This window comes from Stegodyphus dumicola, chromosome 7 (genome assembly GCF_044657685.1).
Source record: "Stegodyphus dumicola isolate Sdum_Otavi_A_Nest chromosome 7, ASM4465768v1".
Taxonomy (NCBI): Eukaryota; Metazoa; Arthropoda; class Arachnida; order Araneae; family Eresidae; genus Stegodyphus; species Stegodyphus dumicola.
In genome coordinates, this window is record NC_140774.1 from 107,400,250 (window position 1) to 107,425,390 (window position 25,141).

General features: G+C 33.5%; 1 protein-coding gene and 1 long non-coding RNA gene across 3 annotated transcripts in view; one reads left to right on the forward strand and one right to left on the reverse strand.

Annotated features, from left to right (window-relative positions):
* Positions 1-25,141, reverse strand: part of unc-45 (unc-45 myosin chaperone) — a 175,398-nt gene that overhangs the window by 107,055 nt on the left and 43,202 nt on the right. For both annotated transcript variants that reach the window (XM_085820693.1, XM_085820694.1), the window contains exons 9-13: positions 20,631-20,700; positions 12,171-12,263; positions 9,598-9,732; positions 5,656-5,750; positions 5,032-5,173 (exon numbers count right to left, since the gene is read on the reverse strand). In XM_085820693.1, the coding sequence (XP_085676819.1) occupies positions 5,032-5,173; positions 5,656-5,750; positions 9,598-9,732; positions 12,171-12,263; positions 20,631-20,700 (535 nt within the window). The remainder of the gene's footprint in view (positions 1-5,031; positions 5,174-5,655; positions 5,751-9,597; positions 9,733-12,170; positions 12,264-20,630; positions 20,701-25,141) is intronic.
* The window catches only part of LOC146996307 (uncharacterized), a 111,433-nt gene that overhangs the window by 46,038 nt on the left and 40,254 nt on the right, over positions 1-25,141 (forward strand). The window lies entirely within an intron of this gene.

The following is a 25,141-nucleotide window of genomic DNA, read 5'->3' on the forward strand; positions in this document are numbered from 1 at the left end:
CAAATGTCTTGTATTGCATGACAATGCATCTTTTCATTATTCAATAACCAATCGGAGAACCACTTCTGTTCTGAAAATAAGTATTTGTACTCAATCGTCCTGCAAGTTCTTCAAATTTGTCTTCTTGTGACTTTTTTTCTTTCCCAAAAACTAAAGTTGCCTCTCAAAGGAAAATTTTTTGGCATGGAAGAGACAAAAGGAGTATGACATCTACTTCTGTCAAAGTAGTCTGTAAAGTCTGAGGCATGTCAAAAACAGATCTCTACAAGCCTTCTCTTTCATGTTCTGCATTCAGACAGAAAGTTGCATTAGTGTAAATTCTATAATCTATTTTTATTACACTCTGATTACTTTATTAACATACAGCGAATATATACTAAACCTTTAACTTAAGCTTCAGTAATTTGGAATTTTTGTCGGAACTAGGATTTAGAAGATAATTCAAATTGAATATTTTGATAATCCAATAAATTCAATGTTAAATTATCATTCTTCCATTACATGTTGTGCATTCAGACAGAAATATACATCAGCGTAAATTCTATAATCTATTTTTATTACATTCTGATTACTTTATTAACATACAGTGAATATATACTAAGCCTTTAACTTAAGCTTCAGTAATTCAGAATTTTTGACGGAATTGTTGTCGGAACTAGAATTTAGAAGATAATTTCAAATTGAATATTTCGATAACCCAATAAATTCAATGTTAATTTATCATTATAATCTTCCATTACATGTTGTGCATTCAGACAGAAAGTTGCATCAGCATAAATTCTATAATCTATTTTTATTACACTCTGATTACTTTATTAACATACAGTGAATATATACTAAACCTTTTACTTAAGCTTCAGTAATTCGGAATTTTTGACGGAATTGTTGTCGGAACTAAAATTTAGAAGATAAGTTACTAGGATTTAGAAGACGCATGGTATACATATAATGAATAACTTCAAATTAAAATTTAATAATATACAGGGTAATTATAATTAAAGTTCCACTTTGAAATGGTCATAAAAGGAAAACTACTAGACCAAATGTTATCAAACTTGGTAATCATGAAAATGAGGTCATGGGAATTTATTTTCCGCGAAAAAAAGAAAGTTCGAAACCTCATCACCTGGGGGGGAAATGACGCTGTATGCAATATTGTTAAACAAAATAAGGGTCGAAATCTAACTTCACCTTTTGTTACACGGGTTTAACATGAAGAAATTTTGAACTAAGTAAATTACCATTTAAAGGCGATAAAAGTCAAGTGCTATCTGTGTAAGGGAGAAATTTGTTCGTGAAAACCACGAATTAGTGATTAGAAAATGCGAGATCGCAAATCAATCGCAAAAGTGCGTACAATCTGGAAATCGTTTTCTTACAGATCGCTAATTTGTAATGTTTGAAGCCTGAATTCAGCCCTAAAACATGAAGATAGTGATTCAAAACACTTTTAATCGATTTGGGCCAAAGAAATCCCTCATGTTATTTACCTAGTTCCATTGAATTCCATTGCATAGCAGTCATTACACACCAAACAGTGTGGAATGACAGCTAGTTTCATAACTGAACCATTTTTCTTTGAAGAGCAGTAGACAGCTGAACCACAGTGACTGCAGCTCGCTTAGAGTCAATGTTAAAATGTTTCCTGATACATGAACTGAACATGGTTTTATGCAGGGCTCGGCCCCACCTCACATGTGTTGCACAGATACTTAGGGACATTTCACAAATGAATGTCTTATAGGCCAACACTTCCCCACTTGTTGGCCACCTCGGTCACCAGACCTCACCCTCTGTTACTTTTGGCTATGGGGTTATCTCAAAAGCATTGTTTATGGTGATAATCTGAATAATTTCGCAGAAATGAAAAATGTGATACACTCACATGTCCATAACATTCTTCCTGATATGCTAAGAGTTGCTGTTGAGAATGCAGCAACAGGATTTAACTTGCTTTCGGAAAATGCTGGACGCTACATTGAGCATGCTTTGTAACACGTTTCAGAAACGATTAAACACGTTTTAAACCAATGTCTTCATGTCCTATTTCATTTAACAATATTGCATACAGTGCCATTTCCCTCTGGTGGTGAGTTTTTGAACTCTTTTTTTTTCCCCGCGGAAAATGAATTCCCATAACCTCCTTTACATGATTACCAAGTTTGATAACATTTGGTCCGATAGTTTTCCTTTTATGACCAGTAGTTTATTATTTTCAAAGTCGAAAACCACCATGTAAATTAAACTTTAAAAGATTGACAGTTTGGGTTCATGTTCCAGCTTTAAAAAATATATATATAAAAATATAAATTTTTATATTAATCCTGTTAGAAAGGATATTTTAAGAAGCTAATTTTTCTCTCGCATTATAGATTGTATAAAAAAAAACACATGATCTTTAATATGATTTAGGTTGTTTCAGCCGATATAAGAATCAGGTCACTCGGTGGTACAGAATAAACACTGCTGGACTGTTTTATTTCTTTGTCATTTAAAAAAAATCTATTAAATTAAATATTTATCCTTTGGACTTTGCTTTAAAATGTTATTTATAGTTAAAATGTCTAGAAAATAAAATGCTATCTTCAACTGAAATGCAGTTGATGTAACTGATATTTAAAAAAATTGACAACAATGCAAAATTTATGGAAGTGTAACAATCAAAAAATTTTAATTTTCTTGTGGTGAGCACTGAAAATAAATGTAGAAGGAAGAAATGCAGGGAGAATAGGAAACAAAAATTTGAAGGGGATTTTGGCTGTCAGAAATACCAAGGTGTTTCGAAAAGTTGGATGCTTTTGAATATACTTTCAGAATATTTCAAGGAATTTGGGTGTTCAAAGAGAAAACACTTCAAAGTGTAATACCATCAATTGAGCTTGTGCTAATGGAAAAGACAAAAACGATATCATTACTGATTAAAGTGAAGAGCGACTGGTTTTCGACTATATGTTTGTATAAATTTAAATTACATTATAGAACATCATATCATCATAAACGGAGAATCCCATGATTTCTTAGTAGAATTATTTGAATATTCATGAATTTATCCAGTGATATTTGTGGATGTTACCTAAAGACGTTTTCCCTCTTGATGAAACCAGTCTTTCCTTTCTTCTCATGGCTTAAAATGCTTATCCTCTAAAGACTGATGAAGGCTTAGACCAAGTACTGATGAAATGGATTGAACTGGATTATTAAGTTAAGGCAAAACAGGGATATCTGCCCTAAAAGGAACTTTCCAAAGGAAACCAGCTGGCATACACATTACAATGAAAAAAACCGCAAAAATGCCCATGCAACCAGCCCATTTTCGAACCCCAGAGCAAACTGCCATTTACCACTCGGCCATTGCTGGCTTTATGGAATGGAAGGCGATAAATTTATTTAAAATAAATGTCAGAAATACCAAGATGTTTCGAAAACTTGGATGCCTTTTAATATACTTTCAGAATGCCTGAGGAAAAAAGCAAGCCATTAAGAAAGAAAGAAAGAAAGAAAGAAAAAAAAAATGCATAAAATTTAGTATTTTTTTAAAAAAACTTTTTAATCTTATGATATTTGATTCCTGCACTTTCAAAAATAAAATATTTGACTAAAAAATGAATAAAATTTTAAGAAATTAAATGTAGGTGTAAAGCAATGAACACAATGTTAAAGCTATTTAAAGCAATATATGAAAATCATCCTAAGATAAAATTTTGGTTATACATCTTTCTCATTTATATATCTTTTCTGAACGGAACATTAAAAGGCGTGTTAACTGTGCTTTACTGTATTTTCTCTATTCATATATTCAGTTTTCAGATGCATTGTAGTCTGGGACACAATGTATTCTTCCGAAAGAAACGCAATTCAAATAAATAGAAAAATAAAATCGTGGAAAATTGATAGAACTCGAATGAAAAAATAGTAAATTTGAAGAGACAATGCAACACAAAGAATTAAAATAAAAATTTAAAAATTACCTAAAATAATAACTGTGACAAAAAAAAATTATAAAGACAAATATTTGAAAAAAAAAAAAATAAAAAAAATAAACGATGCACCTTATATTTAAATTACACAGTTCAAATGGGTAAATAGAAATTTTTAAAACAGTTATTAAAAAGAAACTATGCAGCTTTAGCAATTAAAATGAAATTCGAAAAAGAAAAAAATACTTAAAATAATAACATAAAAATATAATATAAAGAGTATTATTTGAAAGAAAGGAATGTCATGATTTTTTTCCCTCTCACGGAAAAGGAAAATAGGTTGCCATATATTAAGAAGGTCGCCAAGTGAACTATTCTTGGTGCAAACTGAAAAAAAAGTGGCAAAATAAATTTTTGAATTTCTCCGTTAAATTTTGCACCAAATTTGACAAAATTTCATATTTAGGCATAATTTGAGTCGTAGAATCGAAATATGGAAAAACATTGAATTTTATTTTAGAAAAAGTCCGATTTTGTGTCAAAATAACTATGTTAGAATAGAGGTATATATAAATGTAATATATATCCTAAGTCGCGCTTTCGAGATATGAAGAACGCAATTTGAATTTTGTGAATTGGTCCAGTAGAACGGGAGATTCAAAGTTTCCCCCTTTTTTTTGTGCACTGTACATTACTCAAAATTTGGTGGCTCTAGGCACCACTGTTTTATCACTATGCGAGAAACATACATACAATTATGCAGATTCTTCATTATTTAATTTCTTTAACTATAATATAGGGCTGTAATATTTGGTGGCAACAACTTAAAAAATGATTCGCCGCTTCTATTGAAGGAATGCAAAATGAAATTAATAGCCCTTCTAGGCAATTGCCCTTTCGTCTAAGACAAAATCCAAGTAAGAATTATAAACTGCCAAAAATCAAGTAACTACCACCTGTTTTCTGCATTAATAGTAAATTAAATGTAATGCTTTTAGAAAAACAAAATGAATTAAAAATTTGAAAGCTGAAAGCAAACTGACTATTTTCCATTTTAAGATATTCTAAGAAAAAGAAAAGGTACATAAAATAAATACACAAGTAAAAGACAAACCTTAGCGAGCTCATAGAGTGCCTGTAGAGCTTTCTGATCCTCAATAAGTTCTTCTTTAACATCAGCATCTAATGTCAAATAAGAAAGGCCTTCCACAGCCCACTTCCTCAAATCTTTATCTCTCTTAGGATTAACTAGAAACCTAAAATTATTAATATATTACAAAAGCCTTAAATACTTCTGACATGTTCTGGACACACAAAATATATAAATAAAAATATTCATTCAATTTAAATTGGAAAATTTTGTGTTGTTTTATTTCAGTCACAAAAATTACATTTAATATATTTTAAAGCATATTGTTCAAACGTTGTTAGAAATGTTCATATTTACAGTACAATAATCAAATATTCTTTTAATGGAAAACAGCTGCAAATTCATAATTTAAATATAACAAATATTAACATGAACATATAAATGAGGTTTATATACTTTAACATATAAGTGAGGTTTATATACTTTCATACGCTACTTTGATATATATATATATATATATTGACAAAATAAGCCCAAACTTCTTTTCATTATCAAATTCAATTGAGAGATATTCATTCAGAAAAATGACTTATTAAAAAGAATACTACTGAAATTATCTATACAAAGAACCACACAAATGCAACTTACTTGCGACAAGCATGTGCTAGCTTTAAAGATGAACCTTCACTAAACATTTTGATAGATGCATCAAATCCACCAACAGAGCCAACTTTGCACAAACCCTAAGAGAATTATTATTTTATCAAAACAAAAAAATATATCATATAATTATATAAAACTGTTTTAATAACATTTAATGAGAAAATAGTAATCAATCATATTAATTTTTTAATAGTTCAAGAAAACTACTACCCTCACATGCTTTTAACGCTTCAAGTTAAAAATAAGACTAGTAAAAATTAACATGTATTTTTCAATAAGAGAAATTGTGAATATCACTTTGAAGGTACTCTGGCCACTAAGATTTTTTGATTTTTTTTCCTGTATCTAGATTTTTGGAATTCTTTTTTCCACTTGGAGAGAAGGGGGAATGGGACATCAAGAACCAAAATGATAGTGGGAAAATCTGAGAAATGTGAAAGATATAAAGGACAACAAAGCAATTTCTATTCTGGAAATTCTGAATGCAGTATAGCAAAGAGTAGCCACTAAATCTAAAAATTCAGACACAAAATCCTATTTATCTGCTTATTCACTACAAGCCTCATAAAAGGTGCCCCCCCCCCAAAGCACCAGATTTAATATGCCCAGTAAAATATTTTAGTTTTATAAAATGGGAAATATTTTTATATACTTATAACAGGTAAAGGTTCTAATTTAAGAATGTAAAATAACATCAGGAAAATGTTCTCCATGACTTGCTCTATAGCACAACACTCTTTCGAAGAAATTCACAGTCACTTTTTCTTATATCTGTCACTGCACTTTTCGGATTCCAGTCCAAGAAGCCAAATTGATTTAATCATATTATATTATTAAAAATACTCATTATGATTCATAACAATCATTAAAAGGCTTACAGAAATTGTTTTTTTGGGGGGGGTTAAAAAAAAAAGGACCCACGAATTATCTCGGAGTCCGCTTTTGTTAGACAAAGCTTTTCGCAGAAGCCCACCACAAGTTGATTCATACAGACATGCTTCGACTTGTTGCCTTGGTACAGCCAAAACAAGTGCTAAGCGAGTAAGTAACTCTAGTGGCACAAAAGTGGCAAATCAAGAAACTACAAGATAACTCATATTGGGCATCCTGAAGAAGAGCGTTAATGCGAGTTATTTTGTGTTGGGTAGTCAACGTGTTCATTACGTGCACTATCAAAGACTGCATGAAGCTTCCTAATAGCATGTGTGAAACACCTGCTATACTTGTAATGAGTTTTCACAATTAAAACTTGCTGTTACTTTCCATAACGCTCCATGTCAACTAAGCTGCAATGAAGCTGTGACATGAACTGACAGTATTGCTTGGTCAAATAAAACTTGATGTTCTTAAATTAAAACATTTATTTAAATTTTAAGCGTAAAAATATTTTCAATTTTTGACAGTTTTTTTGGGGCCTATTAAATCTGGGCTTTCGTTGGGAGTATAACCTAATTATTGGGAGAAATATTTTAAACGATGAAATGTCAGCTTTTGGGAAAATAGGAGACATGTTTAACATATGGTACGCTAATAAAATTCCATTCTGTAATTGAAAAATGAAGTGGAGTGTAAACACACTAAGTTATACGCTGAGAAATCAATGGAAATAAAAAGTAATATGATAAACTTTGTGCATGCTGTAACACCATATATAAATATTGGACTGATTTTATTTGCAAACAAACATGGAAGTCTGGACTCAGTAAAGGAAGTTACTGATGTTAGTGTAATGGTCCCAATTATGAACATAGGACACAATAAACCAGAAAAAGATTAAAAGAAAACCAGTGTATTAGCAGGGTAATTGATATAACAGAAGACTGGGAATTAAAGAAAATAAACACATCGCTTATTCTGTATCTTAATATGCAAACTTAATTACCAAGTTTTCTAAACTTCTCAGTTTACATAAAGATATTACCATAAATGCTATGTATTGTCAATATTGCTAGATGCCAAAGAGTACACAGTAGTGATACTGGAAGTTACATATTTACAATGTTGCATGTGAAGTTTCCTAAACTGTAAATGTTCCATTCATTTCTAACTTATCCAAAGTTCTCAGATTATCCTTGCATGCTTTCTTTTTAAAGTAGTCTACAGAAAAAAGGGAAAGAATTTATGCACTGAAAAAAAAAGGCAAAAAGAGTCAGATGGTCACAGTACTTTTGAAATATGGTTGCCACTTTTACATCTCAGAAAACATTTTAAACAATGAAAATCTTCAGATTCTACATATTATGTAAATTCATTCCTTTTTGAAATCATGGTTTTCTAATTTTCGGCATTAGTGAAAGTAACCCAATGGAAATGCAAAAATTTAGACTTCCATAACAGTATGCACATGAGGAAAAAATTAATTAATTTCCTAACTACAAATAGTACTAATTTTTTTTTTTTTTTTTTTTTTTTTGTTACACAGTAAAAATTACTTAACATTCAGACTTTCAAAAACACGAGGGTTAGAACTTTAATAGTGGCAACTATTTATTTACAAGGAATACAAAAGTGATTCATGTCACCATGTTTTACAATCCTTCAATATAGTCGCCAGCATTGTGTACAACCCGTTTCCAACGATGTGGAAGTCGCAGAATACTTGTAGCAGCGAATGTTTTGTTGATAGTTTGAATGGACCAGTCTACTGCCGCATGGTGGATGGTAAAGCACTTCCCAGCCCCATTGTTTGAACAAATCAATCACAGCTTGCGCTGCATGCGGCCGAGCATTGTCATGCAAAATGAGAGGAGCGTTCTGCAGAAAGCGTCGCCGTTTTTTTTCTCAACCTGGTTGGAGATTGTGCTCTAAATATGAGCAGTAATACTGCGCAGTGACGGTCTGCTATGGGGGAATGGTATGTGTTAGGATGACACCATCACAGTCGTACATGAGAATCATCATAACTTTCACATTGCTGGGGTTCTGACAAAATTTCGAATGTTGTGGTGACACGTGATGACGCCATTCGGTTGATTGGCGTTTCAGTTCTGGCTGGTACGATTGGGCCCAAGTCTCATCCAGCGTAATGATACGGCGTAAAAAAGCATCTCCTTCGCGCTTATAGCGCTTCAGGTGGGTTCGGGCAGCATTGCATCGTAATGCTGCCCGAACCCGAAATTTCTGCATTTCCGTCAATTGATGTGGAACCCATCGTGAAGCAATTTTTCTCATGGACAGGTGTTCCTTCAGAATGTGCAGCAGTCGTATGTGCTAATCCTGTTTGTCCGGCCAACTGACGAACCGTTTGGCGACGATCGCTGTCCATTAGTGCGGCAACAGCTTGCACGTCTGCATCGCTGACACTCGGACGACCTGGCTGCAGCATGTCTGCCATATTTTGCTGTCATTCATTGAATGCTTTCATCCATCATGCTACGGTTCTGTAAGGCAATGCAGATTCCCCGCAAGCCTCTTGAAGCCCTTGATGACACTGTTGTGCTGTACTACCTCTGGCACATTCAATTTTTATACAACATCGTTGTTCTTGTTTTGAAAACATCCTGACAACACTTACTTTAGACTGCGAGGTAATACAAGGATCCGTTTTTCGCGTCACTCCGCATGCGCGTGACGTAGGCAGGACGAGTCTTTTTGCTGAGAGGTAAGGTAGGTATATAGTTCACGTGTGGTATATGCGATATTCTTTGGTTTTGTTGCGTAGCGTTTTTTCAGCTGTGTTGCCACTATTAAAGTTCCAACCCTCGTATGTATGTTACCATTTCTCATATTTAATATTTTCTTCAATTACATTTACTCAGATTATGTTTCATATGGTACACTTAAAATATGGACTAAGGGAAGATGTAAGACTCTTCTTTTAAAAACATATTGAATTATACTAACAGGGCTAATTATATGAATACAAAAAATTAATAAATAACACACACATTTATATACATAAAATATTAAAAATAAAAATATACTTACAACAAGAGCTCTAACTTTAATGTTGTCATTTTTAGACTGGTATAATTTCTTCAAAATATCAATTCCCATTGATACAATTGCAGTGCATTTATCTTTCTTCGAAGCAGCTGCAATAATTGCTTCAGCAGCAACTCTCTAAAGAAACATGTAACATTTAAAAAGAATACTCTTAAGAGAAAAATGCCATAGAAAAGGAAAATGAATGAATATAGCATTTTTAAAAGAATAGCTTTGTGTTGAAATTTATTAGTTGTTCCTAAAATATTACACATTCAAACTCATGCTTAAAAATAGCCTTAAAATCAATAAACCATTGAAATCACGATCAGGCTTTATTGCAACAATAAACTTTCTTTTAATCTTCCCTACATTATGAAATAACAATTTCGTTAAACACCAAAAAGATATATTAGAATAGATTCATGGTAATTGCTCACTTTCAGAAAATTCTCCAATAAAAAGTCAGGCACAAAGTATTGCCCAAATCATTTTTGTTTAGGATGTTGAAAGTGTTAATTTATATCTAATATGAGTGCATTTACTATTTAAAATACATAGACCTGTGTAAAAATACATGATATGCACAGAACTTTTGAATCTATCTTGAGATTTTTACCCATTAATACTAGATTTAAGACAGGCAGATTTATTCTGTTGTACAGTGGAACCTTGAGATACGAGTTTAATTCATTCCAGCATTGAGCTCATATAGTGAATTTCTCGTGTCTAGAAACAAACTTTCCCATCAAGAATAATGGAAATCTAGTTAATTGGTTCCGCACCTCCAAAAATCTCATTACCATCTTATTTTTAGTTGATGTATCTGGTGTTTTTCGGAGAAGGTCCAAGTACAGATTCTTAGCCTTAGGCAAAATGCTAGCTTCCGACACCGAATTACCTTTTAAATGCTTCTCGTTACACTCAAACAACAGCTTCTCAACATCTCCTATGAGTTTTTGATAGTGCTTGGAAATAACAGTAACTCTTTTGGCCACATCAAGTTTCTTAATTTCTTCCTTTTTGTTGATGTTGAATGGCCGTAAGTCTGCCAATTCCATCATTCTTACACCATGCTTATGTATATCTGTGATTTCTTTAATTTCAATGGCCATGGCTTCTTCTTTTTCTTTACAGCACTTCTGAGGCAACAATCTTCTTGGAAGGCAACATGAAATAATTATTTTCACATTAACTGTGAAAAACAATTAGCTCGTAAGTGCACAAACATGTAGATCAAAGAACACTGAGTGATCTGATAAGGTGATTCCCCGAATCGAGCAGGATCGGGAAATGGCGCCATGCATACCAACAGTCTGGCTCATTGCTCCTTACTCGAGTCAATGCTCGTATTTAGAGATGAATCTTTTGCTCATACTTTCCTCATATCTCAAATTTCTTGCATATAGAGAAGCTCGTATCTTGAGGTTCCACTGTATATAGAAATTGAAGCAGCTAGCTCAAAGATTCTGCAGGATAAAAAGACATTAGTCTGGTTTAGAACAATAAACTTCTGCATAAAAAATTACTATTACTTTGAGGGAAACATAGCAGAATATAACTGCAATTCATTGCCAGAATCTTGATAAAGCTATGCTTATGAGAGTAAGAAATATGATTTGGATAGTTGGGGGCCAAATCTGCATTAATTTTTCAAAAATGCAACACAGACAACATCCTATCTGAATACATAACATTAGCATAATTCTGTCATATTTTTTCATTAATCTAAATAAATAATTTCAATACAAGTGAAAAATGTATTTAAAAAAATTTTACTCATGTTGAAAGAGTAAAATATTTCATTCTGGCATATCAAAACATAAACTAAACACAATGCACATGTTTTTATTTTTACTCTTTTTACCTTTAAATTTAAAGGGAAAAAAAAAAGAGTTAAAAAGTGCTTACCCATTGCCATTCAATTAAAACTAAGATATTACTTTTATTGATATAAAATAATAAAATTAGCAGCACAAATTAAATTTTTGCACTTTTAACCCACAATTAAACTACAGTTTTAATGATAAATATGAGAATAAGCCATCTCCTTAGTTGCAGATTATGTGCTGTATGCGCTGCTAAAGAAAATTAATTATTAAATCTTTTCATAGTTTTCAAATTACAGAAAAATAGAAAACAAGTAAATAAATTAATCTTTCCCAAATAGAAAAAGTCATTTTCACTTATTTTATATAATGATATATTACCTAATTACAAACTAACATGATTTACTTGCAGATTAGTAGATCAATGGAAATAAATACTTATAAAATTACATAGTGCAAGATTTATTAATTGCAAATAAATAAGAATATTTTGCGAATCTGAAAAGTTTTTTTTAATGATTAAATTGTATTATATAAAGAAAAATATTTTTCACTCTTCAACATAAATGGACACAACTGAATCATTTGTATTAATTTATTTATAACATCTAATGTCATTCACTGCTGTTACTCACTGTTAAATCTTTTTTCATAATGTTTAATGTCAGTAAATGTAATATACAAAATAAAGTGCTTTAATTAAGAGATAAAATATATTATTAATTCATTCTTTATGTAATTTTTTACCTGCTGAATTTCATCATCACTTGATGCCATAGCCAACATCATTTCTACAACTCCTTTCTGAGCTAAACAGAAATTACCAACATCCAATGGACCCTGTAAAAATAACAGAATTTCTTAAAGATTTAAAACTTTCTTCTTATCATGAGATACATTTTTTAGATATAAAAATATACTAGATATAAAAAAAAAGCAAAGATTGCTTACTTTTTGAATTTGTTGTTTAATAACATGCACTGTAATTTTTACATTTCTTAGAGATTAATGACAAAATAGAAAAAACTTAAAATATCTGGATATTATTATATAACTCCACAACTAGTTGGTTGGATTATTAAGAAATCAATCCACATACAACACTTACACAAATTTAAAATTTTAACAAGCAATAACTATTTAAAGTTTGAGGCTTGTTAACTATCAAATTAGTCCTAAATTGAATCAAAAATACCTTTTTCTCAAATGTAGTACTGTAAACCCTTGCCAATCAGGGACTGTGTTATTATTATGCATGGGGCAAATTAAGGTAATTTATACATTTATATGGATAGTCAATTTACAATGGAAAAAAAGTTGGGTGTAATTCAGGTGAAGAACATACTGTTACGAAATGTACAGGTGCTATAAGATGGCTTCCCCACAAAACAGTTTTACAGTTGCCATAAAATGGTAAGTGAAGTCAAAGTTGCCACATTTGGCTAAAAACCGCTCATTTGGCAACAAAATTGGTGATATACGATTGACGGATAGAGAACCTTCTGGAACGAATTCTTACTGGTAGCCCAGAATGTTCTCGAATACAAGCTGAATGTTGGAAAATATAACTTATTGTAAACCTTTTACTGCATCATTTCTCCTCCTTGAAATGTTTATTTAGTTTAGTTCTTATTTTAATGTAATATAGTAGTTACTTCTACTTCTTTTTCTTACTGCCACTGTTTGCGTTGAGAACGGACTGTTTCAACCCACTTGAGATGCAAAAACGAAACGTGATGTTACGTCATCTGGAAAGCCGATTCGTGCCGATAGCTGATTGGTTACCATGAGATGACGTCATGCCTACTTCTGCTATAAGTATCTCGCGTCGTTCTCAGCCCTTCTAGTTCCTGCTTTCCTGGCACTTGGGTGTGCGGTTTCCAGCCCCTTCAGATGGATGCGTGCAGTCCGGTGAATAAGTTCCTTGGTTCCTGTATACAAGATGATTGTTCCAGAATAAGTTCCTTGGTTCCTGTATACAAGATGATTGTTCCAGAATAAGTTCCTTGGTTCCTGTCCACAAGATGATTGTTAAGTTCCTTGGTTCCAGAGGCTACCATGCGAGTGACTGCTGTGGGCGGCATCCATGTTCTTCATGAAGGTGGCATTTAAAATACGTTAGCGGCGATTCCTCGTGTTCAACTAATGTAAACGGAGTTAGGCCGGTTTTAAGCGCTTTCAAGAACTTGATTTAATTTTCAAATGTTTTCTTGACCATTGATCATGGACTTATTGAATGTGTAGCCAATTTCATGTGAGGCCGCATAATTACTGTTTAGGACATTTTGTTTGTATTGAATGCCAGTGTTTTTGGAGAGCAGGTAAAAATATTATTTGATGAATGATGGTTATATTATATTTTTCCTAAGACTCTGATATTGTTCAAATTTATTTTCTGTGTTTTTATTCTTTATTATATTGTTAATAAATTGGTTAAGTTTGAAACCTTTTTATTGTCTTCAATGTCTGCACAACATATTATCTCAAGAAGTTTTTATTTCTACCATTGCTAAATGTTTAATTTTATAAATTTTAAACTTTGCTTTAGCATCACTGAAAGATATATAAAAACCCTGCTGGTCTGCAGTTAGTTAGAGACTTTGCCGAGTCGAGAGCTATACTCTTGTGCATTGCGAGACTTTGATGGACCTTTTAGCCGAGTTAAAAGCCAGACATGAAGAGATGAAAGCTGAAATGAAAGAGATGAAAGCCAGAGAGGAGGAGATAAGGGCTAAGATCAAGAGCAAAATAAAAGCCATTCAAAAAAAGATGCAAGAAAAATTCGAACAGATGGAAGTGGAACAAGAAAAGATTAAAAATGAGATCGTGGAGCTTAAAGAGGATACTGGAGCAAAAATAGCAGCTGCAGAAGCACGATTTGAAGAAAAATTGAGAAAATTCCGGAAAGTAGATGCTTCTAAAGAAAACCAGAACGAAGCTGAAGATTTTAAGGTTCCCCCAGTGTACTCTCATATGGTTATCAAACCAAGCACATACGATGGAAAATCATCATGGAGTGTATATAAGACCCAGTTTGGGGTCTTGTGGCAGAAAATAACAAGTGGGACTCCCACATGAAGGCTTCGCAGTTGGCTGCGTCACTCCAAGGAGTTGCTGCAGATATCTTAGGGGTCCTATCCAAAGACCAGATTTCAAACTTCAACGCCCTCTCGAATGCACTGGAAATGAGATTTGGGGAAAAGTGCGCAAAGGACTGTAGCCATTCTGCAGTTGAAATCCCGCCAGCAGAAAATCACGGAAAGCCTTCAAGAACTTGCATCTGACATCGAGAGGTTGGCGCATCAAACATATCCGGACTGTCCAAGAAAATCTGGTATGATGCACTTCGTTGATGCCGTTAAGGATGCAGAAATTCAGAACGCTCTCAGATTGGCAGATCTGAAAGACCTGAAATCTGCCTTGGTCTATGCTATGAAGTTCGAATCGGCTCAACAAGCAACTCGAAGAGATCGCCATTTTATTAGAGTGGTTCAAATAGAAGATCCAAATTTTGATAAGAAAATCTGGTATAATGCATTTCATCGATGCCGTTAAGGATGCGGAAATTCAGAACGCTCTCAGATTGGCAGATCTGAAAGACCTGAAATCTGCCTTGGTCTATGCTATGAAGTTCGAATCGGCTCAACAAGCAACTCGAAGAGATCGCCATTTTATTAGAGTGGTTCAAATAGAAGATCCAAATTTTGATATCTCGAAACTAAAAAAGAAATAAGAGAAATTCGGGAGGAGTTAAGATGACCTAATAAAACCAATACTGTGAAGAAAATCATCAAGTGCTGGAACTGCGGATTGGAAGGACATCTCAGCAGGAACTGTCACGTGAATCAAGACTGGAAGAGAGCTTCCGCGAAACAAAATCAGGGAAACTAAAATGCGACAATCTCACGGGGCGGAGGTTGCCAGGCAAAGATGCAGCCCCTCTGAAAGTTCTTCAAATCTCTTCAATGAGCGGCGGAGATAACGGACTGTTCGTCAAAGGATACATGAATAAGCATCCTTGTAAGAAGATCATAGATACAGGAGCAACCATCATGAGAACAGATGTAGCTTGAGAATTGAGTGAAACGTTGCGCTGGACTCAACCCTGTGTGACTTTACAAACAGTGACAGGTGATAAAATTCCCATTAAAGGTAAAATTAACATCACCATTACCTTAGGAAATAAGATCTACCAGCACTTAGCTTTCGTCGCTAATATCGCGGACAAATTAATACTCGGACTGAACTTTTTGCAGAAGTACGACTTTTCTTTGGACTTTAAACGTAACAAAATGCGTTCCGCAAAAGAAGATATAACTGCGTTTGAAATGAAGAGCGGCATTCCCTCAGCTCACCAAGTAACAACAAAAACATATATCACCATCCCTCTGATGACAGAATTATTAATAGCCGGCTCCATAGAAAAGAATAGCTTCAGATTTGGACTAATTGAATACCCTGGAAATATCCCAAGAGAGATATTAGTGGCCTCCTCATTAGTAGACCTTTCAAAAGATTTCATCCCTGTGAGAGTGGTGAATGTTAGCCACGGACCGAGAAACATCCAAAAGGGTGAAGTGTTAGCAGCATGCACTCCAGTTACTTGCATTTACAAAGCCCCACTTGAAATTCCGACTGAGGCAACTAGTAAATTAATATAAGAACTTCTGCAGAGTGCAAACTTAACCCACGAACAAAGACATGCGGCAGAGAAAACGATTAAATAATTTGAAGATCTATTTTCTAGGACATCCAGAGATGTTGGCCACACAAAACTGACGCAACATCGAATTGATATGGGGGATCACTCTCCGATAAAGCAGCATCCCAGATGTCTACCATTCGCAAAACAGGAAGAGGTTGGAAATCTGCTGAAGGAGATGCAAGAAAATGATATCATCGAACCATCCACAAGTCCATGGGCATCTCCTATAGTTCTCGTCTGGAAGAAAGGTGGCTCGACAAGAATTTGTGTCGACTACCGGAGACTAAATAATGTCACTAAGAAAGACAGTTACCCTCTTCCCAGGATTGACAATACTTTAGACACCCTATCAGGACACAAATGGTTTTCCACTCTGGACCTCAAGAGTGGTGACTGGCAAGTGGAAATTCATCCCGATGATAGAGAAAAAACTGCATTCACTACCGGTCAAGGACTCTGGCAGTTTAAAGTAATGCCTTTTGGACTCTGTAACGCCCCTGCAACATTTGAACGCCTGATGGAGACAGTGCTTCATGGTCTATCTTACGAATCTTGTCTGGTCTACCTAGATGACATCATTACAGTGGGACGTACTTTTGAGGAACATCTAGAAAATATCAGGAAGGTGTTCCAGAAATTGAGAGATGCCAATCTTAAACTGAGTCCTTCGAAATGCAAAATTCATGTGGACTGAGGAGTGCGAGAAGTCCTTTAATCAGTTGAAGGCGGCATTAACATATATGCCTGTGCATCCGAAGACCGACAAACAATTTATATTAGACACAGATGCAAGCAATGAAAGTGTGGAAGCTGTCCTTTCTCAAATGCTTAATAGTCAAGAGCGAGTTGGAGTAAATGCTTGTCCAAACCGGAAAGGAAATATTGCATCACCTGTAAAAAATTGCTTGCTATCGTATAGGCCATAGAACATTTCCATCATTATCTCTATGGCAGAAAATTCTTATTGCGGACCGACTATGCTTCTCTGACCTGGCTACTGAATTTCAAAAATCCCGAAGGACAAATAGCCAGATGGATTCAAAGACTGTAGGAATATGACTTTGATATAAAACAAAGTAAAGGCTCCTCCCACGGAAATGTGGATGCTTTATACAGGAAGCCTTGTCCTGCACACTGCAGCCAATGTTCAAGGGCTGGGCTAAGTACGGGTTGGTGAATCCAAGTATCCGGCAAGTAACATCTTCAACATCTACTGATCCAGATTTGTGGAGTGATGAAAAAGTTAGAGAAGACCAATCAGCGGATCCTGACATTAGGTCAATAAAAGAACTGAAGGAATCATCCAGTACAAAACCCAAGTGGCAGGACATTTCCATTTTCAGCCCTGCAACTAAAAGGTACTGGGCTCTCTGGGATTCACTCCACTTCCGAAATGGAGTCTATATCGACAGCAATGATGGAACTAATAAGAGATGGCAGCTGCTGCTTCCTCGAAACCAAATACCTGATGTTCTGAAGGAAATACACAGCAGCTCAACAGGAGGGCATTTTGGCTGTATGAAGACACTAAACAAGGTCCGAGAGCACTTCTTCTGGAGTTCGGCGAAAAACGATGTTGAGAAGTGGTGCCGATCTTGTGATGCTTGGGCAGCCAGGAAAGGACCGAAGGGCCGTAGCCGAGGAAGGGTGCAGCGATACAATGTACGAGAGACTTTCAAGCGAATTGCCATCGACATACTTGGACCTTTTCCTCGGACCACGGACGGCAACAAATACATCCTCGTTGTCATGGATTACTTACGAAGTGGCCTGAAGCTTACCCAGTTCCAAAGCAAGAAGCTGTCATGACAGCTGAAGTTCTGTTACAGAATTGGGTGTGCAGATTTGGGACTCCTCTCCCCCCAGATTTATTCCGACCAAGGCAGGAACTTCACATCGGCTGTGTTCAAGGGACTCTGCGACTTGCTGGAAATCAACAAAACGCAGACGACCCTGTTACATCTGCAGTATGATGGTATGGTGGAAAGGTTTAACCATACAATCTTGAACCACCTCTTGCTCATGGTTTCCAAAAACCAAGAAGACTGGGATCACAAGCTGCCTCTGTTCATGCTTGCTTACTGTAGTGCCATCCAGAAAAGCACTGGCTATTCTCCATCACAGATGCTCTTTGGTCGTGATTTCCGTCTGCCAAGTGACCTGCTCTTCGCCCACCCTCCGGATGTACATTCCTTGCCTGAGGAATAGGAGCAAGACCTCCAGGCCCGCTTGGAAACAGTACACAGGTTTGCTCGAGAGTGGATCAACATCTCGACAGACAGGATGAAGAAGACATACGACGCAAGAGCCACCGAACATCAATTCCAGGAAAACGACGAGGTTTGGCTGTGGAATCTAAGTCATCGTAAGGGCGTTTCTCCCAAACTGCAGTTGCAATGGGAGGGTCCCTATGCAGTCCTCAACAGATTGAACGATGTTGTGATATGGATCTGTAAATCCCTCAGTTCAAAACCCAAGGTTGTTCATTATGACAGATTAGCCCCATACTATGGCCATAGTACTTAGTGCTTCTCATTCTTGGGAGTACCCATAATTCTTGTGCATGAGTTTTCTTATCTAGTGTCTGTATAAAGTTTGTATATAGTGTAAATGTCTTTAGTTATGTTATCTGTATGTTTTAAAATGTTTCGATTGTATTGAATTTGGCTTCTGACAAAGGGTTGTAATGCTCGGGACGTGCAGTCCTTGGGAGGGGGCAGTGTTACGAAATGTACAGGTGCGGTAAGATGGCTTCCCCGCAAAGCAGATTTAGGTTTGCCATAAAATGTCAAGTGAAGGCAGGGTTGCTACATTTGGAGAGAAATCGGCCATTTGTCGACAAAATTGGCGATATACCATGGACGGATGGAGAACCTTCTAGAACGAATTCTTACTGGTTTAGTCCAGAATGTTCTCGAACACAAGCCAAAAGCTATATAAACCCTGCTGGTCCACAGTCAGTTAGTGTGTATGCCTCGTCTAGCGAGCTGATAGTCATTGAGCGTGTGTCTTGAAGTCTAGCGCCGAGTGCATCGAGAGAGTCTTTTAGTGTATCGCGAGTTAGTGCATCAACGAGTTTCGTCTTAGACTTTGCTAAGTCGAGAGCTATACTGTTGTGCATCGCGAGCTGTAGTGTGGAGAGTCTCGAGAGTGCGTGGAGTTCCAAGAACGACCAAGCAGGGTCGGAAGCTGTACTCTGGTGCTTTGCAGTGAAGCTGTCTCCACCGTTATTGCCTGACTGTGTGAAGGCTGTGTAGCTGATTATACCAGCGTATTTATAGTAAATCTTTACCGACTTTAAAAGCTGTCCTGATTGATATTGGTAAATAAAGTGTGTTTCGATACTTCATCAAGTGTCATCGTTATTCAGTCTAAATCTACGAACCCCGTACGAACGTGAAGGAAGAAAATAACGTAACAATATGTATAATTCAAACAAACTTAAATATTGTAGTAGCTAAAAGATAAAAACAAAGCAAATGTTAATTGAAATAATTTTTGTTACTGCTCAATAAGTATGCTATACACTTTTTCTTTTTAAAGCTGATGATTTTTGCTTGGGACCAATGATTAATAATAAAACTCTATAAAGTTTTGCGGCAAGAAGCACAGTTTTTCAGCGTCTCCTCATAATGTGTTCTCTTTTTTTTTTTTAAAATTTTATGTCAATCTCCATTGAAAAATCAGGCAGTTCCTGTGATTTTCTTTAAAATTCATTTAATTTTTTGAAAGTTACACATGCTTTATCTTCTTCTTCATTATCATTACTTTTGCTGTCAGCCATCAAATTGTTTATTTGCTATTGCTTAATTAATTCTTTAACTTGTTCTTCTTCCAAACCTGAAAATCCTTTGCTGCTGATTGCTTTTGCAATTTGCACAATTTCTTTGGCTTCATTTTCTATCAATGGAAATCCTTTGATTGTTTATTGAAATTGTTACATCTTCTGGCCAGAGTTAATGCCAGCAGACATTCAGTGCTGAATGAATATTGAATGCAATATGAATGAAATTCTAGCATTGGGCAATATAAATGGAAAAAATTATGACAGTGCATGTAAGCAAATCTGCACTCGACAAGGGTTAACTGTATATATGTATTTTTAGCTTTTCTTTCTCACATATACAGTGATAATATTCAAGAAATATCTCTTTCTCTAAATTGTTCCTTTGTATTAATTTTTTTTTTTTTCATTCTGCCAGGTTTTCCACTGTAAAAGCCTAAACTACTTAATCAAAAAAAAATCTGTAATAAAAAATAATCATTTCTGTTGCAATGAAAAACTCTTTCACTGAAGCAATATTCACATACAATCTTATTATTATTATATTTTTGCAATAAATCATGTCAATAAGAAATTTAATCTCTGTTGTAAAATGAACAGACCATAAAATAAAAATTTAAGGGCATTTACTTGGTCAATCATGAAATGCAAAATAAATTGCAAAAAGAATTAAAAAATCTTAAATGCTATAAAAATATGAATCAAATTTCAAAGTCACCTGTAAAAGTGCAGTTATAGTTCTAGTTGCTCTCACTTTGCTTTCAATATCAGGTCCTCTTAATTTGTCACTAGAAATGAATTGAAAAATTGATTTAATGATTTACAGAAATTTATATACAATGGCAAAATAAATACACACAGATTATACCTTTATATGGAATAAATACAGAGTTTTAACATTTCCCAGTTGTTAAGAGGGAAAAATTAAATAACAGAAAATACTTAGAGAACCCATTAAAGAGAACAAAAATAAAAATATTTAACAAGTTTAACAATATCCTATGAATTTTTACATATAATGAAAATATAAATACTTTTGCATTACAACAATGCATTTCCAAAATCAGAAAATATTATTTGATACTTTTCTGTTAATAAGGCAGCTGTCAAAATAAGCACAAACATACCAACAACTGCAATCGTACATCATATCATTCCAAACATTGGGATTAACACATTTTTTTAAATCAAGATTCTTTTCTCATATGAGATTTTTTACTATTTGCTTATTTTTTGATAAAAGAACCAAAGCTTTTATAATTTAGCAACTAGCAAATGCTGAAGAGTGCATATTAAATTCTTTCAAGAAAAAGTAATTATCCACTACAACAGATTTTATTCAAGTTAGTACATGGATCCACTATGTTTTAATCAAACTGGAAAAGAAACATGCCAATATAAAATTCAAATTTAGGCAAAACAGCAACCATATTTTGGCATAGATTTTGATTAAAACTCTACTAATTTTGAGGGCAAGCAAACTCAGGTCCCTCCTCCTCAAGAGGATTTTCAAGAAATTTCTTTCAGTTTGTTTTATTTTACACTGATGCTGGCTTTTTTTTTTTTTTTTTTTTGGAAGGGGTGTTCTTAGAGTCGGTGAGTTTCTTGCATTCTGTACCAGTTAAATTTCTCCTTAAGCTCTTACCGTTCGATATTTTCTTGATTCATAATTTTGCTGCATCATAAGATTGCTTTGTTTTTATTGCATTCTTTGAATTCTACCATTTAAACATTATTCTTTTTGTCATTCATAAAGCTTTGCATTATAACTGTTTTGCTATTTCTTGCTTTTACTGTTTACCACATTTTTATATTTTTTCCCATTTGGTTTAATATACCATTAGACAACAACCAATGTTGTAAGTTATGTCTCAAAGTATATGAAATTTTTGCATCATCTCCATTTTCTGCTTAAATACAAGCATGAGAATATCATTCCCAGGGGCATATGTTTAGTTTTCATAAAGGGAATGCTGCTAAAACCAAATTTTATAAAATTATATTTATAAATGGAAGTTAGAATTACATATACTCGAAAGTTGACTATAATATTTGCACATTAATATATTGCTAAATATTGCTCAGCATATAAAATAATGAAATGCACACAATAAAAACTTAAAAATTCATCAGATTTAATAACTGGAATAAAGAAATGGAAATTTTTTCAGATAAAATTAGTGAACAGTTTATATCGTGCAGCCATAATTTAATTTTGCTTGATTGATGCATATCACACAATTGTATATTTCCATGTATAATCAGTAAATAAATTATGTTAATTTATCTTTAATTAGTGATAGTGCCAGATAAAAGCTGAACTCTCGTAGAGTTAATGGTGATATTGGCAAAATCAGTGACTCAAATACTTTAAATTCAACTTATGTTATCAATACTGATGATATTAACATATGATATAAATTTATGCACACGTTTATCTTCAATTTCGAGAGAAAAATAGAGAATATTAAATTCAAGTAATTTGTGGTACAAGTGTTAAATACATTTAATACAATTTCGAATAAATTGGAATTAGAAGAAAGAAATTTCTCTCTCTGTTCAAGAAAGTTTGAAGATTTGCTTTTGTTATTAGAATAGAGCTTTTTACTTATTTACTTGGACATAATACTGTTTCACAATACGGGTAATTGAGTTTATATTTTTTGATACACATTTCTGTTTGGAGAAAAAAAATATTTCTTTTATGTATTTGTTTTTTGAGACATGTGACTGTATTTTTTGATTGAAACTGACTGAGAAATTGCTGTTTTCTTCATACGGTATTCATGTTTTTTTATTGCAATTTATAAAATCATTCAGTTCAAACAATAAAAACATTTTCTATTTAAAGTTAAGAAGTATACATAATTTCATATATTTGTGCAATCAGCAAACTGATTAAGACAGCTTGTTATAAATAATTTATCTATGAATTTAATATTTTGTTGCTTTTATTACAGAATTTTTTTAAAGCTATTTTAATGTGTTTATTTTACTAAGATCTATTCTTGATTGCTTGTATGAGATTAATTTCTAAAATCAGAAGTGCTGGAACTCTATGGAATGCTGACAGAAATGTAAATAAAAAATAAATAAATATATAAAACAAAAGGATAAAGCAATAAATAATGAAAAATTAAATAAAATATTAATGGATGAGAATATGATAAATTAATTTATTAATAATTAAGTAAACAATTAATTCGAATACCAGAATAATTAAACAAAATAAGAAATTAATTAATAAATTAATGTAGAGTTAAAAACATTAAGTGAAATAATTTAAAAAATGAAAGGCAAGTAAGTTCGTTATAATAAGGCATGACTCAAAGGATAAAAGCTAAGTTTTCTTTTTTTTTTTTTTTTTTCCCAAATGGCCAGACACTTCTGGTGTATGTGTTGAGAATAGCTGAAATGTTCAGTCATATAGCTTTTTCATCACCGAGAACGTTACACAGGGTACATCACTAGGAGTAGTCTGTTGTTATGTTCGCATAAGTATAAGTAACCAATCCTTCTACAGGATTCAAACCCGCATCTTGCCACTCAGACTAGTAATTAGCCTTTACTAACCATTATACAGTCCAATGGGATGATAAAATAAAAATAAATATTTTCATTCAGGGGAAAGCAAAAATGCACTTATATGTCATTGGAAAGAAAAAATGTTTTTCTTCACACTGAGGTATATGAGCTTTTTTATTTTGGCTTCTAATCAATTTAATTAATTTAAATGTATTTTGACCAAATGAATACAGCCTATATAAATTTCTTTCTGGGTTAACATTTTGACAATGACTTTCCTTCCTCAGCTGCTGAAGCTTTGCCATCCATTTTTCTCTTCCCATGGAATTCAGCTTTTCATTCTGTTTCTAGTACCAATATCAGTTTTACTAACTGCTAAAAATGTGGCATTAATATTTTCTGTTAAGAGAATTTTCCATTAATATTGCCAGTCAGATGTACAACAAAGATTCTCAAATTTAAAGCTCTAGTGCACTCTGGCTAGAATTTATGATTTCACTAAAAAATTGAATATTTTATGTCTTAAAATAGATACTAATAACCCACTGAACTTACTAAACTTATAAATAAAACCTTTATTTGGGGGGGGGGAAATAACATCATAAACTATTAACTAGCTAGTTTCCATGCATTATGCAGTTTAAGTATGTCTCATATTTTTTGCCTTTATACTTTCTGCACATGCAGTTAATTTTTATAATTTTAAAGTAATTTTTATTTTTCAGATCCCAATCAAATATTGAAATATTTTTTGAACTAAGTTCTTTAAAAGGCTTTCTGCTTCATTTTTAGCTATGCTGCTCGAAATTTCTTAAACAAACAAACACACACACACAAAAAAAGATGCTTCAATTAATATTACATGTTTAATATCATGCAGAATTTTGAAAGAAGCCCAGAAATACGAATAAATATCTTTAAATAAACATCTTTTAACTTAACTGCAAACTTTGAAATAGAAAAGCTTTTGCATAACAGTAATGCCTAAAATGTAAGATAAATTGAGCTACACAATGAACATTCAATTTCTTTCTCCTTGATTGCTATGCTGAGACAGCATACAGATAGAGAAAAATAGATCAATAATCTCAGTCGGGGAAGAAAAGGAGAGATAAAGTTTTTCCTTTGTGAAACACATTATTACATTAATGATGCTGACATACAGATAGTATGCAGAGGCAGAATTAGAAAAGATACAATAACTCGGAGCACATTCCATTTTGGGTTACTAATTCTATATGAAATCAATGAAGCAATGCAAATCTATATATTTAAAGTAATTAATAAGGATTTTACTATACAAATGAGTTAAAAAATAATAATTCTTTTTAAACTCTTTCGAATTTACAGGCATGTGCTGCATGTGCTGCATGCCCTAAGATAATGCCCCTGATCATTCCCAAATTTATGGAAGTGAAATGTAATTTTGTATTTTCTGTTTGCATTTTTAAAATTACACATAAATTCAAATTCCCACTTCTTCATCACCATATTAAGAAACATTCATAAATATTTGTCTAAAACTGAGCATGAATTATATTTCCTTTTGCTCCAGAAGAAGAGGGATCTGTGTCTGATCACCCTCGGAATTTATAGTTCTATTAAAAAACCTATGCCAACTAAGATTGTTATTTTGTCTAATTTTAGAAGTTATATTTTAGTGCTAATGCAGCACTGAAATGATACTGTGGCCACTGATCATCC